Raw genomic sequence first — 17,972 nt, forward strand, 5'->3', positions numbered from 1 at the left:
GTCCGATTAGATCCACACTCACCCGCGAGAGCGTTTCGGATCCTTCGAGCAATTTTCAAACAATTTTTGAACCCTTTCGGAACCAGTTGGACACGAGTTGAAAATTGGGCGAAATTTTCCATCCCATTTCGTTTGGCTCCGCTGCGCGATGACCGTTTCCTGATGAAAGTGAGAAGAAAATCACGCGCTCCACCATTGATCAGCGTTGATCGTCTTCAGCGCGTGGTACGATCGTTGAACCGGTCGCATCATTGCTGCCGTCGTTGCGATCTGGCAGCCTGTCCGGCAGAGCCAAAGGCAAAGCCATCTAGATTAGTGCCTCATTCACGCGGCGAGCTAGACTGTTTGTTTCATTGAAAAATTGGCTACGATTGTCGAAAGCGGCCAGGCGGACGAAGTCTTGTTCTCGCCGAACGCGAATTTCAACTTCGGTGGTTCGTTCGGACGCGCGATTTTGTGCTGAGCAAAGCAGTAGGGTTGCAGTATCGTATCGGGGTCTCCTGCATGGCTCCGGACGTCTTGGGCAGAGGCTCTCGGCGCAAGCATTGACCGCGTCGCCTGGCTTTGGCTATCGATAATTATCAACGACCAAACAAACCAACGTCCACCGCCCGACGGCATCCTGCACCCGTATCAACCAGCACCCACTTATCTGACCAATAATGTGCCACGAGTGAAGAATGACACGATCATTATGGTATGTACCGGGGGCCCAAGATGGGCCACGGTACGTAGCGACAGGACGACGGGCAAGCAACCGAGCGCCGTTAAGTTCTGTTTCTTGGTACTCGTTCTTTATTCTTCACCCGCTGAGTTGGCGTAATTGTTTGCGTGGAAAAACAACGCGAGTCACGCAGCTGCTACGCTACGCGGGCCTGATGGGTCCGCGGCTCGCGCGTACTGCACACAGCGACCCATCGGAGACCGTGGATTACTCACAAAAAATGCTGCTATTCAAACAGGTCCACCGCTAAACTCTTCAACGTAGACTGTAATTTCATACATCATCATCATCATCATCGTTCGTCGTTAACATCATCGTCAATGTTTGACTAGCAATGCTGTTGAGTGGCCCCTGCCGCTTATTGTTGACAAAGAGCTGTCCGCGTGGAGTGGATCCGGGAGAGCGAATAATTACGGCTCACCTCACAGCAGGAGCCTGGCGAGGCAAAATCCGCCACCGTCTTGATCGCTGTTTTGATTTGGGTCTTATCACTCCCACTCGCCCAGCGGCAGATTATGGCCGCCCTGATCCGCGTCCGCGGCAAGCAAACCGACGTTCGCGATCCGCTCGGCACGCAGCCTCCGTGTACGGTTTCGATTAAAGGAATCGATTTCGTTGTACAAAAACAACAAATAAACTAAAAGGCATAATATTGACGATGACCGCCCGCCAGCACAGCAGATTACGCCGCTGCATAGCACCGGATTCGCGCGCGCGCGCACGGCTGGGGGAGTTGTCCTCTTTTCAGGGGATCCTCTGCACGATTGTTTACAAGCTTCCGGGGACGGTGGTTGCGATGCAACCGCCATCGAACAAGATCACTCGGTCAGTCGATCTTCCGTCGGAGCCGCATCACCAGTGGGCGCACCGTAGTGGTCCGCTTTCTATGCAATTCTTGTTTGTTGGTTGGTGGCAACAGAAATCGGGTTGGAAAGTGCCGCAGCCGCAAACCGTAGCACGCCACACGCACGCACGCACGCCTTACCCATCAGTTCCATCGGTCAGTTCCACCACTCGATCGCGTACGAACGATCGAGGAGCACCTCCTTACGAAGCTTTAAGCTAGCTCGTCACAATCCCGCATCGGATCGGGTCGTCGGATGTGTTGGTTCTGGCAGGCCGCTGATACGCTCTTGCGAGCGAGGAGACGAGCAACTCTGTTATCAATCCCTACCCTTGTCACAAGAAGATACGAAGGCGACTACCGTCGTCACCCTGGCTCACGGTGTTGTGTGTCGATTCCGACGGCGCAGGACCGCCGCCGAGCGTGTGACGCAACGACAATACAATCACAACCGCACGGATGCTAGCTGCTGCACCGTGCCCTTTGGGCAGCTCCGGACACCGACAACGCTTGCTTTTGATGTGCCCCACAATTACCTTCCAGCTAGAAGCCACCCCCGCACCAAGCACGACCACGAAACCGTCGGCGCACGGCGACTATTTACAAAAAATTACATAAAACAACCGACATCACAAATCGCCTCGGAGATGCACCACACAATTCCAATTGACTTAATTTGACATTTTCACCACGCGTGCGTACATCGGGCCCACGGTTGCTGTATGCGGTGTGGTGAGTTTCGGGCCGCGCTCGAGCTTAGCCTGCCCAAGGTTTCTATAGGTTAGGCGGTGGTTTGAATAACGCGCAGCGGTTGACAGAACGAAGGGTTTGTTTTGGATTGAATGGAGATGGAGATGTTTTTGAGGTCTAGCCATATTTTTCGACTTAATACAGCCGTGTCCTTCTTCAAGCACTCGGATTGTTGTGCATTGAGTCGTCCGTAGATTCTCACGCTCTTGGAGCGTGTTTTTTCTTTCGCGTGCGGGATGTCGTTAAAAAAACCGGCCGTCCATCCTGCATCGTAAGTTAACCTCCACGAAGCTTCCGATCTGAAAGTAAGCATTCAAAACAAACGCTCCCAGCGGAAATGGGTTCGATAAAAGTCGATATGGATGAAACACGATAGCGTGTGTGTCAATCAACAGCCTGCAATCTCGGTAGGATTCCCAGAAAGGAGCACAGGGGAACAGGTTCCGTTCGGTCCAGAAAACTAATAACTGAACACACTCCCTCTTCCTCTCATTGAAGGTACTTCCAGGATAGCTTCCAGGAGTTCAGGCAGATGGCCGGAAAGCTTCCGATTCCGACCGCGCACGGTTGGCAAAGGTGGACCATCTGAGCCGGATAAGGGGCCAGTGTCGCGACGAGCGAGACGAACCTATCCCAACGAATGTTTTGCCCGCGCGTGTGTTCCATATTTGAGAGAAACCGTTCTCTGTCGTGGCCTTCCCCGGTTGGCGCCACTTCTTCCTCACTGTCGAGGGCGGCCATCGCACAGTCTTTCGTAACAGTCACGCTGAAAACCACAACTTCCACCTTCTCCCCGGGCGAGGCACCCACACCATGCTTGGAACGTCCCCGGCCGACAACCCGTCCCAGCCCGGTCGATCGGCTAGCGAGCCGCGGGTGGTGGCGCCAGATCCGTCGTCATTCGTCGCTCGCCTGCGACTCGGATCGGTCGTATCTCCGCGCAGTCTCCGCGCGATCAGCTTGCAGTTCGCGCTCGGTGGACGCGTTCCGGCCCGCTTCTGCCCTCCATAAGGGCCTCCGGAGGTGCAGTGCGAAAGGGACAGTGTGTCGCGCGCCAGAGTCAGACGCTGAAGGTCACCGCGAAGTTGTAGCGCCTTTTGCGGTGCGTTATTTATCGTTTTTCTACAGCCGGTCGCGCGTTGCCCGTCTCATTGCGTGTGCGAGTGTGTGTTTTAGGTTGCCGAAAACAGTCGTTACCTTGCCCGCCGCGGCCGGGGCCCAGAGTGCAGTAGCAGGCTCCTCCTGCCCGCAAGCTGTTTGAATGCGTGTAAATTATTCGCCCGCCGCTGGCTGATTGGTAGGTGTCGGCGTGGAATGGATCCGCGGGACGGTTCGGCTAGGCGAGCCTTTTTGGCGTACCCATTGGGGGGGGGCGGGCAGGTGTTGCGGGGCTGCCCTGGCCGCAGTGTTGTTGTGCAGTGTTGCGAAACGTATGCGTCACCCGATCTGCCTCTCTTTCTCTCTCGGTGTAATGCTCATCGAGCGGTCTTTCGAGCCCTGCCTTTGGGGGGCTCCCAGGCCGCTGGCGGGCCCAGTGCAGTGCGGAGCCTCTGGTCTCACCTGCCCTTGGCGGCCTCGGTGCTGTGCGGGCTGATTAGCGCCGATTAGAACCGGCTTGCGCTTGCCAGAGACCCAACCTCACCGACAACCGGTCGTGGCCGATAGGCGGATGCTGCGAATTGGATCGATAGCCTCAATTGATTGCGGGATATCAAGTGACACGCGCATACTCCGTCTCCGTCGATGCTTCACTCTTCTCTCTCCCTCTCTCTGAGGCCAAAGGAAGCCCTAGTTAGTGGGGAGTCGGGACGATCGTCTCACGATCGTCTGACTGCCTGTCATTCTGGGTTTTCGTTTTGGAGTTTTGTCAAAAATGTCAGCATTTTGGGTCAGCAGAAAGCATTTTGGGCCGCTCCGAAATCGAAAGGAAAACCCGGTTTCGCTTGCACGACCTGAGCCAGCGCCACACGCGGCGGAGCTCCGTTTCCCTCAAGTTCTGCTTTCTCGCTCTCGGCTTCTCGCTCTCTTTCTTCCCCATCGTACCCGTTCGGGCTCATTACTTTAATTTCGATCGATTAGATCGATCGGTCGTCTGGGCATGTTGCTATCGGCTTTGCGCCAAGCAGGGCAGCACGAGTCGAGGACGAGGTTCGGTGGCAACGGTTCACCCCGCTCACCAGAACCGAGGACCCTTTCGGGGTGTGTTAGGTGCGTTGCAATTAATTACCGACCACGGGCGACCATCCGACGGCCGGCGGATTCGCCGGCCACCGCAACATCACGTCGGGCTGTCGGGGGGCGCCGTGAGTGAAAAAGTAAACAAAAAATGGCCATTCAGTTAGGTCCGCGATGGAAAAACGTGGCCGCTGTGCCGTGGCTCGGATCGGCGCCACTTCGAAGGTCTTCCACGGAGGTCCGGTTCGGCGCGGCGGAAGAAGCAGAAGAAGCAGAGGCCAACGCGAGGCGCCTCAATCTGTTCCGAAAACGTGCGTTTGGGGACGGTTGGGCGGGCAAAGTGCGCCACCGGAAGCGATCGTTCGGTTGCGGGTGGCGTAAAGAACGGTTTGCGATCGGTTCGGGTCGCGGCCCGGAAACGAGCCACCCGTGATGGGCCGATAAAGGCGCGCATCTCCCAGCTGCGTCGTTCGCCTGACCTTTGGATTTGGCGGTGGCTGTGGCGCAGGGACGCGCAACACGCTTACGCGCGCGCAAGGTTACTTGTCTCTCTATCTTGCCACCCGCTCTCTTGCACGCGCGCGCCGGCCCCCGGTGAAGTGCACGCAACCCGAAACCCGCACCCGACACCCTTAAGGGGGGGTGCGGCTGTGAGAAGTGGAGCCCTCCGTCGCGGTGTCTGCCCCACTTTTCGCGCTCGCGCTGGAAACTAAAGAAGGAAGCAAAAACGCGAAACGGAGCAGCGAATCGGCGCGCTTTCACCGCCGTGCCTTCGTTCATTCCCTTTCCAGGGCATACGGGGACCGGGCCACGCACGCAAAGCACGCGAAGCTTTACGCCGCCACCGTCCGTCGCTGCCGCCGCTGACGGCATGAGTGCGCCGCTGGGAGCAGGCGGCGCAGGGCCTCCGCAGGTCACCAAACTGCACCGGACGGTGCGCTGCGCCGTGGGCGAGGAATTCCGGCTGGAATGCGAGGTCCGCGGGTCGCCCACGCCGCGCATCAGCTGGGAGAAGGACGGCGTGCGCGTAACGGACTCCGGGCCCGGCTGCTGCTACCGGAGTGTCTTCGGTGGCGGCGTCGCCACGCTCAAGGCCGTCAACGTGCGCAGGGAGCAGACGGGCTCGTACCGGTGCGTGGCCGAGAACGGGCACGGCACGGCCGCCGCTACGGTGCATGTATTCGTCACCGGTGAGTAGAGCACGTGTGACATTCTTAACGCAAGCGCGCAGCAAAGATGCAGATTTTTCAAAAAGGAATTCCGATCGAAGCGAGGCGATTCGCTAATTAACGGCTCCGCGACGAGTGACGTGACGAGGCAGCTGATAAGGGAAGCACCGCCGGTGAAAACCGGTCAGAAGCTTACATTTTCGGATGTGGCAAAGGCCGTTCAGTTCGCACCGCTGCTAATGCGTCATTTGCGCCACCAGGCGTATAATTAAGTGTTTAGACGGATGGCGCGTATCAATCGCACGGCATGTTACAGATAACTTCCAGCTGATCGTCACCAACTGGAGTCAGTCCTGGGGCCAGCATGCTGTGCAAGCCGTTGCCGGGTTGTCCTTGACAACATAGTGCCGAACAGAATCGCCTTTCACAGTAAAGGACGAAAAAGATGTTGATCTGCACAGATTAACATCAGAGCAGCAAGTAACGCTTCAAGCCAACAATTAACCCTACCCAATGGCCTTTAGCTGGTACCGAGAAGTGAGTTACAAAACATCGTAGCGCTATTAGCATGCGAAGGCTTTGAACCTTGCCTTGTTGCCTAGTAAATGAGTTCTTCTTCAGGTTCAATTTTGATTTTCGATTTTCCCAGCGGTTTGGTGCCCTCCAATGTATTTTCACCTTTTTGTTGCAACGCAATTTATGTGGGTTTGGAAAGTGAGTCTTTGTTCTAACTCCACTTTCGAATACATTGCTCTCTAGCTCCAGAGTATTTCAATGTTAATTGCGTGTTAGGAATCTTTTGATGGACCCTGAAACGTGTGAAAAATCTAGCTTACGATTTTGGGCCAGTTTGTATAAACTGACCGTGATACTTTCCATTTGTAACACTTGATTTGAAGCATCATTTCATACGGGCCGAGTGTCGACCATGCATTGGAAGGCACGTAAGGAAAATGTCGCGCAAAGACTCTATTTATACAGCTGGAAGGGTTTCACAATGGAAAATCTGTCGTTCCATACTCTACTGCATCACGCCTACGATGGAATACCCCAAGAATACAGCCGCTGATCGAGCCGCATTTGACATGCTCGTTGCGAGTGATATGATCAACCCTGACAACAGACTTGTTTGGCGAAAATGGCAAACATATAAATTTTTACAATCTACACGGTTTCGCAAGGATCCCAGATGTTGTGATTGCGTCATACACGATAAAGTTCGGCGCCACGGTTGAAAGGAAAGATTGCGCAGCCCAAAAGCATCCCAAAACTTAGCCAAACCATTGCGCCATTGCGGACCGCATGGGGCTTTGGGCTGCGCGGATGAGAGAGGGAACAAGAAAGAAAGAAGTGAACGTGCCACGCGAATGGTGACACGTCCGGGAGATAACTTCTTGCACATTTCTCAACATAATGTCAGATGCTCCACTCTCCAAAAGGAGCGAATGACATTGTTTCTTGAGCCTCCTCTTTACCACCGCACGGCGTTTCGCGCGTCCCAGCCGTCCCTGAACCGTACCTCGCTTCTCGTACCTCGACCGTACACACCAATGCCACTCAATGGCACAATGGCAACCCATAAAGTACGACCTTCTGCGCGCCCCGTCAAAGACTCTGCCTTAAGAGGAATGGCGCGCATATGGGCCACCGCGGCAGCATCGCAATCCCGTGGCCGTTCGCGCGTTTTCGGAGGGGGTATTGTTAAATGGAATACAATTTCATTTCCATCGGCCACACCAAATCGGGGTCCGGCGCTCCGGGTTTCCTTGGTGGCCATTTGTCGTGGTGGCACGTGGAGTTGCCAGCTATTTGCGATTAAATGGCAATGCCGCATTTCCGTTGACACTTGGCGACTGTGACACGTCTCCGAGTATGACTCATCATCCGGGTCTGCGGCAGTCAGCGGAAAGCTCTCGCCGTCGTGAATCAGCCGTCGATCACATCATACGATTATGATACGTATTTATTAATCTGTTTAGCTCGGTTCGACCTGGACCTGGGTGTTTCCCTCGTCTTCTTCGTCAATTTCACAGAACCAAGAGACGCGAACGGCCGGGACGTTGGCCGGGCCGCGATGAATCAACCGACCAGCACACAAAACACAAAAGCTCCTGCCGAACAGGGCAGTATGGCGGCCACAGTGGTACCGTTGAAGTTTATCTACGTCCCGCAAAAGATCGAAGCGTACGAGCATGAGACGGCCGTTTTTCAGTGCATCGTCGAAGGTAGCCCCACGCCCCACATGTCCTGGCAGCGAAACGGGCGCCCGCTGACGGCGGCCTCGCGCAACGTGACGATCCAGAGCAAGGGTTCGCTGTGCACGATGAAGCTCCAGAACGTGGCGCCAAGGGATGCCGGCCAGTACCAGCTGGTGATCGAGAATGGGAGCGGTCGGGTGGAGCGGACGATCGAGCTGGTCGTGCTGGAGAAGATCCGAACGATTAACCGCATCAAGCGCACCAGTGTGCCAGCGACGAGCAGTATCCGCATCTACCGCCACATCAACGACTACTCGCCCCAGGTCGGTGAGTACATCATTCTGAACGCCGAGTACTACGCGCCGTCCATCCCGAGCGTGCGCTGCTTCCACAATGGGCGCGAGCTGGACGACGGCCGGATATTTCATCGTAGCGTCAGCCAGCGCAACGTGTCGCTGATTCTGGAGAAGGCGAAACCGTCCGACTCGGGCACGTACACGTGCGTGCTGGAAACGATCGACGGGTGCATCAAGATGATGTCGGCCGAAATCGACGTCCAGGACCCGAAGTGGTCCGTCCCGATCGACAAGATGCCCCGGTTGGTGCGCGACCTGCCGAAGGTGATCACCGTGATCGAGGGGACCGAGGTCGAGCTCACGCTGGAGCTGCACTGCTCCGAGCTGTTCAAGTGTTTGTGGAAGAAAAATGGCCGCCCGATCAAGGATTCGATCGATTTCGCGTAAGTGTCGGTGGCCTTAGATAGATCGTTTCCCGCGGATGTAACCGTGTTCTCTCTCTCTCTCTGCAGCTACATCGACCACGGAAACGGTATGCTGGGTTTACGGCTGAAGGACCCATTCCTCGATGACGCCGGCCTGTACGAGTGCACCATCGAGACGGCAACCCAGCAGCTTACCGCAACCTGCTACCTGGACGTGCTCGAGCAGGAACAACCGTCCTCCGAATCGGCGACCGAAAATGGAAGCATTGACCTGCCGGACACCGCCGCCGCCGCTGCCGATTTCGTGCGCTATCCACTCTCGCAGATTGCCGTCGAGGGTGACAACGTGGAGTACTGTGCATGTGTCCACCCGCCCGACGCACCACTCCGATGGTACGTCCGTGGAGCGGAAGTGACCAGCGGCACCAAAGGGTTCTCGGTGAGTTAAACTTTCGAGGCTCACCACGAGGATCACCAAAGCGTGGCTAACACCGAGTGGTACGATCTTCCTTCCGCAGATCGAATCTCGCGACGATGGCGAACACATTCTACGGATATTCAACAGCGGCTACAAGCAGAGTGGTGAGGTAAAGTGCTTCGTCCCCCGCACCCCGGCCAGTGATTGCAGCCTGCGGGGGGTGTACGCATACGCCGACCTGTGCGTGCTGCCGAAGGCGTTCGTCGGATCGACGGAGCACAGGGAGATCGCCCGGTACAGTACCAGCACCGGCCAGAAGCTGCGGTTTCTGCATGGCCTACAGGACGAGGTGGTTCTCCAGGGGGATGATGTCGTTATCGAGGCCTGCTACCAGGGAACTCCGCTGTCGGAGTTGCGCTGGAAACACTCGGTGAGTACGGGCCTGCGGGTTGGTTCGTCCAGTGTTCGGGAACTTCCGGGAACTTGGTGGCTATCAATTAGTCGATGGTTGATTAGATCGTCAATGCGGATGCTGTGGTCAATTCGAATTTCCATCGTCCAGCGAATTAAGTGCACCGAGTAATTGACGTGATCGCATGGTCGCGACTCTTCCAGGGCCGGTACATCGCGGATAGTAACGCCACGACCAGCAATCTACCGGGACGGACACGGCTTTTGCTGACAAAAATCGAACCATCACAGGGCGGCAAGTACAGCGTTCAACTCGATCCGGCCTGCCCGGAAACGGAACTGTCGATGTGCCTGCGGGTCGAGTCACCACCGGAACCACCGGCAGGACGACCCACGGTGACCGTGGCGAACCGGACGGCACTGTCCGTGTCGTGGAATGCCACACCGTACGACGGAGGCAGTGCCATAACGGGATTTGTGTAAGGGACCCCCCCGTGAGCTGGCTGCGTAATCGTGCCATTCCATTCCATTACGTTTCCCCCTCTTTCCGCCAATCTGCAGGATCGAAATCGACCGGAACGACCAGGGGCATTGGATCTGTGCCAAGCGTGTACCGAATTCGTATTCCTGCTTAGTGGAACCGCTTGTCCCGGAGCTTCAGTATCGGTTTCGAATACGGGCCGAGAACGTGCATGGTTCGAGTGCTCCGACACCCGCCAGTGAGCCCATCCTACTCGCGTGGACCGAGCCCCCGGCGAATGGCCAATGTACCAATGGCGGTCGGAGTGGGGAGCGATCGATCAGAAGTCCTGCATCGAGTGGAGCCAGCGTCTGTAGCAGTGCCGCCGACGGTAGCAACGACAGTGGTGAACTGTGCGGGACGGCCATCGGCGGTCTGGCCGATGACCACCCATCGCCCGCGTCGACGACAGCCCCGCAGATGTCGTTCACGGCCGACGGTGCGTTTGCGGAGCAGTTCGAGATGGTGAAGGAGGTCGGGAAGGGCCGGTTCGGAGTCGTTTACAAGGTGAAGGCTCGGCGCGATGGTGCCGTGCTGGCGGCGAAGAAGGTCAAGTGTATTCTGAAAAAGGACAAGGAACGCGTCTGGGAGGAGACGGCCATCATGGAGAAACTGGAGCACCCGAAGCTGTTGCGACTGTTCGCGACGTACGAGCTGCCGAAGGAGATCGTGATGGTCGTGGAGTACATTTCGGGCGGCGAGCTCTTCGAGCGGGTGGTAGCCGACGATTTCACCCTCACCGAGAAGGACTGTATCATTTTCGTGCGCCAAATCTGCCACGGGGTCGAGCACATGCACAGCCGACAGATCGTGCACCTGGACCTGAAGCCGGAGAACATTATGTGCGCCACGAAAACGAGCCACGAGGTACGGGCGGGACGCGGGCAAAGCCGGTCCGTGATCGAGTGTATTCGTCTAACTTCGGTGCCACCCTCCTTTTTCCTTTGGCGTTAGATCAAAATCATTGACTTCGGTCTGGCACAGCAGCTGTGTGCGTCGAACCCGACGCGCGTCCTGTTCGGGACGCCCGAGTTTATTGCGCCGGAAATCATCAACTACGAACCGATCAGTGTGCTATCGGATATGTGGAGCATCGGTGTCATCTGTTACGTGCTGCTGTCCGGTCTGTCGCCGTTCATGGGGGACAACGATGTGGACACGTTCAGTAACATTACACGCGCCGAGTACGACTTTGATGACGAAGCTTTCGATCTCGTGTCGGACGAGGCGAAGGAATTCATTGCCGGGCTGTTGCGGGGCCGGCAGGAGGACCGGCTCAGCGCCCAGCAGTGCCTGCAGTCCGGGTGGCTTTCGCTCAAGGATGGCGACAGCGTTGGTGTCAACCAGATCCGGACCGATAAGTTGAAGAAGTTTATCATCCGTAGAAAGTGGCAGGTAAGCTCCCGACCGTTTGCACCTCGGTACCGTTGCTCAACCGGTTAAACTGACGTTTCAGAAAACTGGAAATGCCATACGGGCCCTCGGTAGGATGGCTAACTTATCTGCTTCGCGGCGTGTCTCGGTTGTGCCGCGGGAAACCAACAGCTCCGACTGTGAGTTTGAGGAAACTTTGACGGCCAAACAGTTGCACCATGATTTTCTCTTTCGACTGATTTGTTTTTCCACAGGACTTCGGCAGCGATCGTGGGGCAGTGGAGCGTGGACGTTACACGGAACGTTACGGCAATTGATTGTTACTTGTTTCTGATGCCAAATTGCAGCTTCTGATGTTATACGTAATGCGTTCGTTTGTTAATATTGAAACTTCCCACTAAAGCCATATGCAACCGTATCCGAATAAAATCTTTAAGTGAAGTCACGAGTGGGGAGTCTAGTTTTGAATCAGCTTTGGCATTTTTGAACTCAGGAATCGACGCCGTTCCTTTCGCGGACACGAAGTGAAGGAGTTCTCAACTTTAGCAGACGGGCAGAGATTGGAACGTTTTATTTTTTTGTTAATCTTATATGTCGTTTATTATGCTTCATCGATCAGATATGTACAATACCATGACGTTGTGCGTCTTAAAAGAATAATTAGTACATAAATAAGTTACTTCGCTAGTTGAATGATTTCTATTATTTTACAATTTATAACATTGGGCCTTAATATACCTTGCGTTGAGTGCGTTTGGCGTCATCTGTACAAGATGATATATTGGTACTAATAGTACAAAAATGTAATTGGAGAACAAAAACAGTTCAATCCGCACAACGAGTATCATGAGGTAACCGTTGTGATGCAAGGAAGTGAGTGGCCGTGATGAACCAAATGACAAAAGTCCTAATCTGCTCCAAACAACTCGCGCCTTCCCGTCTACGTGAGATTGATATTCAGGAGATCCACAGGAAAAAAGTGGCACTGATAACACAAAATGCCTCATGAGCCACGCTCAAAAATAGAGTGCCGAATATAAAAACACAAACACATCGGGTGTTGTTGTGAACGCTTCATGATTCTATTTCTCCTTTCAAGCGGCTCTCTATTCCTTGGACATCACAGAAAAAAAAGCCATGGACACCGTTCAGTCAGTCTCCACGAAACTCGTGCTCTACACCTCGGCAATTTTGTTTGAGTCTTTGTGGAGTGGTGAGGTACCTGTTTTAGCGCATTAGCGAGGAGATATTTTAGACGAAACAGACGAAAGTTCTACTGGAGATTTGCTGTGGTTCCGGTAACGGCCGTGCCCGGTGTCGAACCACCGGCACGTGGAACCGACATTCGCTTGCGTACCGCCTGGTTAACGATCGCCGCCGACGTGAGCGTTTGGACGACGGTGGCCGATCCGTTCGGCTGTAAACTGACCGGACGGGATGTGAACGGCATCGGTATCGTACCGAGTACCGTGTTGGGCGCGAGCGGAGACGTCAGCAGAATGTGCGAAGCGGTGTGTGTTTGTGTGGGTCCGGCGATGCTTGTTCGAGGAGCAGGCGCCACTATACTACAGAATCCTTCGGTCGACGATGGTTGGACGGCCAGGCCCTTCTGTAACCATCCGTTGACACGGTTCTCCTTCAGCTCGCCATTGGCGATGCTCGAAGTTGAGTTAGTCAGCGTGATTGCGGTTGTGCTGCAGTTCGTGTATTTATGTCCGAACCGACCGTCGCTCAGCAGCTCGCCATTAGTGAGACCGGTGAATAGAGCGTGGTTCAACCGTATCGTACTTCCGCTAAGCAGGGTACCAGGAACGACGGAGTTCGTTTGCAGCTGGATGATGGAATGTACACTACTCCGCCGGTGATTAGCGAGCGACGGCGGCGGCAGAGGCACGGTTCCCTCGTCTTCCTGCGCACTCTCCTCTTCCTCCTCCTCGATGACGATCGTTTCAAAGTCCTCGTCATCATCGTTGTGTGGTTCGTTTCTACTTTGCTCAACATTGCTTACATCTACCTCGGGATCACTGGCCTCGTGAAATCCGCCATCAACAGTACCATCGCATTCGTCGTTGTCACTGTAGACCTGTTCGTCTTCCGACGAGCAGAGATCGATACTGTCGATGATCGTCGCATTCCCGACGAACTCATTCCGTCGCTGCCGCTCCAGTGCTGCCTGCTCCTTTTCGTGCTTTACCCGGGCGATACCGGGCCATTCGGACAGCACTTTCAGCTCGTCCGCATTCAGTCTTTTCAGTTGTACCGCACACGTTTGACACCGCGCCAGGAGCGGTTTGTTGTAGAACAAATAGTTTTCCCAACGGCAGCGCTCCGATAACTGGCGGCGCGGAAACTTGTACACCCGGTAGGGTTCGGTTGTATCGTCCGCTGGACGCTTGAACGATACTGGCACATAACTGCCGCCAGGCATCGATCCGTTTGCCCGTGGCTTGCTCAGCAACCACTTCGGGAGTCTTCGGTCGAACACCGTCGGTCCGTCGTGTTCATTGATCGCACTACCGCGGTGCTGTCGAATCAATTGGCCCATACCGGGCGGAAGCGCTGGCGCATGGCAGAAGCGCTCAAGGCGCTCGTGTCGCTCGGCCAAATACGCCGTTGTTGTAATGGTCTTGGTCGTCCGCAGGAGATACTGACCAACGGGTGAAGACAAAGGAATTTGCGCACACTTGGCCAGTGTCATTACACCACGCGTGCGTCTGGCCATGCGAGAACGTTTCGTTGGGCTCTTGTCAGTAGGAACTCCACCACATTCATCCGTTGCCGGGAGAGCCTTCATGGCCGTTGGCTCACAGATTTTTTTACTGCACAGTGCAAAGTTCTGCGACAGAAAGGCAGTCTTCTTTTGCAGTTCGGCCCGCTCCCTGGCAGTTGGACCGAGCGGATTTATTTCGTCGATAAATTCGCCACAGAAGATTACGTCGTCGTCGTCACTCTGCTCGTCATCGATCTGCTCGTTCAGGCAGCTTTTCTCGTGTTCCTGTAAAACAATATTGAACAAATAACATGACGTCAGAAAATTTACTCCTTCTATTCCGGGGGCGGATGAGCCATTCTTCCATTTTCCTATCCCAGGAATGCTCTAGCAGATCAACGGAATGCACAACCTACTCATCAAGCACGTTGTAAGAGGTCTACTTGGTAGAATTTCGCGTTAACGTAGATTGGTCAGTGGTCAGTCAGTGTCTTTTAGAAGCACTGCATTGTCACTTGTGGGATTGTTCTTATGTAGCACTTTCAATGTTATGACCATAGAACGATTAATGACAATCCCCAATGACAGAATGATAGACAGTTGTAGCTGTGCCAAAATCTCAATGGGTTTCTCAAATACTTTCAATTCTCTATTGGCCGATTTCCGCGCTTGGTAGCAAATACAGAAAACTGCCTACTGCAGTGAGATGCTGTAATAAGTTGGATGTTAAATACAACTTAATCCCTGCTGATAGAGTAGTCGGTAACGCTTTTTGCTGTCAGCGCAGCTGACCAGGGTTCGAATCCCGGGATCGGTTGTCACTCAACCGGCTATGGTTTCGATTCCCGATACCGGCGCTGACAGGGGGGGGTTGGCGCGGGACCAACAACCCCGCCCGTAAAAACGAACTGTTACAGATAGCACCAGGGATAATTGACATTAACAATTGTCTCTCTGGTGCAGGCCAAGACCGCACAGCGTTGTAGTACCAAAGAAGAAGAAGAAGAAGAAGTAAATACCACTTCGATCTCGGATTTTTTTTGCTGCACTGCAAACAGCTTAGTACGACAGAAGGGTGGAGAATTGGAATTAGGTCATAAATTGATCAAAGGGGAATAACTGTTCCCGCTTGATTCGACACACGCGTTCTTATAAGAACTGGTACATTGCGTGCATAAACAAAGTTGATGCGGACCTCAAGTAGCGCGAGGCCGTTGCGCGTAGTTTTTTTCTCCCACTTCAAAGATTTTCACTTTATGATTCGCAAATCAATACTCTAACCGTATCGTGCTTATCGGTCACTTCTTTTGAGTGCGATTTGCCCTGCGGAACAGCACCCATCGCGGCAACGGTTGTTCAAAGACGATTTCGGGACTCACCACCAATGCTCCGTACGAATACAGCTCCGCATCGCAATTGTCGCAAAGATAGATATCAAACGTGGCTGATATGACCATCTCCTCCTGAGAAGCCTGCGATGATAGTGAGCTCGATTGCTTCGGTAGAAGGCACTTCCGACTGGTGATCTGCTCCTGATCGTAGAGCTGCAAGACAAGAAAGAAAAGTTAGTGGAAGTGAGCGCAGCGTAGATAATTTTCCCGCCTGATAGGCCACGTACCATATTCTCATTCCGGAATGTCACGAGCAGCTTGTTCGTGGAACGCTCGTACAGCGAGGTGGTCGAGTTGTAGTTATTGATAAACCGCAGCGACGTGTGCTGATAGGAAGCTAAATCATTGCAGTATCGAAGCAGGTAAACGCAAGCATGATGCGAATAACAAAACACTACGATTTCGCGCATCTTCTGTAGCCAGATCTGTAAACGATCGTGAGAGTCGAAGTGTAAAATTTGACCGGCAGAAACGGAACAGAAGCGCCAACCACCTTACCCCCGTAAATGATTTGGGTTTTTTGAACGGTTTCGTGAATTCCACTTCCTTTGGCCACCAGGATGGTTTCCTGTAGTCGGCCAGCGCGTGGTTGTCTCCATGCGCCAGCGAGCACTGAACCATGAACGGGATGAACTTTTCCAGCTGTTCTTCGGTAATCTTGTCCAGTGATGTCGGGTAGCCGTCCGCAAACAGGAGCGGCATGTTGGAGACCATATTTTTGTTGCCATCTTCGTCGACCTCGTTAGCAGGCTGCAGCATCTCACCGGGCAAAGACGAAGAATCTGCAAGGCGATCTTGCGAACGAAAGAGACGGGAGAATGTCAAGGAGTTTACGGCATCCTGGATATTGAAAGGAAACATCTGCAGAACGCCACAACCCACACCGTTTGCAGTAGCGGACGGCGATTAGCTCTAGACGTCAGATCTTGCGGCTGATTTTTTGCAAACATAAAGTAGGCCAAACCTTGTGGGCATTTGTAGCGGATCTGTGGATCGTAAACTATTGTTTTTGTTGTTAATGTATTCACAATGATGCTGAAACAGTTTTAACCAGAATGCCATGCTCATGGCCAAAGAAAGAGACGGAGCGAGCCGAGAGTCTGGTCGATCGATCACTCTGCATGGCTCCGCACTGTGCACTTCCCTCTTGATCCATTCTACGCACTTCGCACACAATGTAGTTTCTTTGTACGACGGGGTGACGCTCTGCCCTGTGGGGGTTGACGAATGTTTATGCTCTTACCTTAGCCACCTTCTGCGTTGGTAGGCCTTGCCCGCCGTCTTTTGGAAGGGTGCAATTACCCCAAGGGTTGGGAGTGCGTGCTTAACAACTTGCAGTAGGAAACTGTTCCAGGACGGGCACGGCGGAGAACGGTGCGGGAGCCTACGCCAGGGGCTGGTGTGGTTTCGATCGCCGTCTCTGGGCACCCATTTGAGTGCACGTTTCTTTCAGGGCCGCTCTTTCGTACAGTGCGTGACCAGCGACCAGCCTCCTTTGACAACAGGACGTAGCAGCAATGTATATCCTCGGATCAGCGTTCCGCGCACTCGTTCGGTCCGGCGTCCTGTGTCGCTAGCACCAATACTGTTTGTTGCACTTCACTTCGTAACAATGGTTAACAATAACTCTATTCTATTGGGATGCCTTTTTCTAAATACTCTGCGATGCCAAATCTTTTTTTCGACGGGCTCAGCTACCAAAACGTCAAAACCCAAATAGTTTGCACAGCAGCTGCACAAGGTTCGTACAAGCAGTGTCATGGTGTAAGCTTTCCGCGATTCAAGCTTCGATATTCAAACGTGTTATAGCATGTTACGCCTCGCCGACCATTATAGCACAAATTCGTTGCGACGTTTAAAAACAAATGCGAAAGAAACAGATTGCTAAACAGATTGTTTGCAAAGCCTAAAAATTTGTGGAATACGTATTATTACTATTATTACTATTATTATTATTATTACTCGCGTCTTTCGCAGCGCCCATCCTAATAATGAATCCTAATGAATGAGAAATGTCACGAATGTGGCCGAACTTCTCAATTTTTATTGCCGCAAATAAGTAAACCAAACCAAGCAAAAGCCTTTTTTCGCAATTATTATTTGGATATTTTATTATAAAACGTTAACATGTATATATACAAACACACACACATGCAGACACAAACTTTCACTTTTAGTACACGTGTAGTGTAACAGTTTTCGAGTTCCGTGTTTCCTCAGAATGACCGGTTTTACACATCAAAACTATAAGTTCCATCAGCTCTGTCGTATTGCGATACAAGAAAATGATTACATATCCATCGATTCACTGTGATATTCACTGTGGTATTCTCTTTTTGTTCTCTAGGTCTCGGTTGGTTCGCTCCATCATCATGGCCATCCAAACCATTCACCTTTGACGGTGCTTCTATGCCACGATCGAGCTGCTCCGAACACTGTCCCGCACCATGGATGCGCCCTTCCAGCAATGCTCTGTGTCCCTGCTCAAGTTATTGGTTGATGCCTCGTGTGCCTCCTGTCTCTTCCCTGGCCAAATTTGAATTCTACTACTTTCATTTTTAAGGTTT

At 53.4% G+C, this 17,972-nt stretch overlaps 2 protein-coding genes across 2 annotated transcripts; one reads left to right on the forward strand and one right to left on the reverse strand.

Moving 5' to 3' along the window:
- Positions 1–3,266: 3,266 nt before the first annotated feature.
- LOC131208873 (myosin light chain kinase, smooth muscle-like) lies at positions 3,267–11,752 on the forward strand. Its single transcript, XM_058201788.1, has 9 exons — positions 3,267–3,615; positions 7,696–8,599; positions 8,669–9,020; positions 9,100–9,429; positions 9,615–9,889; positions 9,972–10,797; positions 10,885–11,325; positions 11,387–11,483; positions 11,559–11,752. Coding segments are annotated over exons 2-9 (3,186 nt in total). The 5' UTR covers positions 3,267–3,615; positions 7,696–7,736; the 3' UTR covers positions 11,561–11,752.
- A 237-nt stretch (positions 11,753–11,989) lies between these two features.
- LOC131209303 (uncharacterized) lies at positions 11,990–17,001 on the reverse strand. Its single transcript, XM_058202340.1, has 5 exons — positions 16,649–17,001; positions 15,904–16,199; positions 15,633–15,830; positions 15,394–15,558; positions 11,990–14,299 (listed from the first exon to the last, which is right to left on the reverse strand). Exons 2-5 carry the CDS (start codon positions 16,162–16,164, stop codon positions 12,578–12,580), a joined length of 2,346 nt encoding a protein of 781 aa, XP_058058323.1. The 5' UTR covers positions 16,165–16,199; positions 16,649–17,001; the 3' UTR covers positions 11,990–12,577.
- Positions 17,002–17,972: the final 971 nt, after the last annotated feature.

Source organism: Anopheles bellator, chromosome 2 (assembly GCF_943735745.2).
Source record: "Anopheles bellator chromosome 2, idAnoBellAS_SP24_06.2, whole genome shotgun sequence".
Classification (NCBI taxonomy): Eukaryota; Metazoa; Arthropoda; class Insecta; order Diptera; family Culicidae; genus Anopheles; species Anopheles bellator.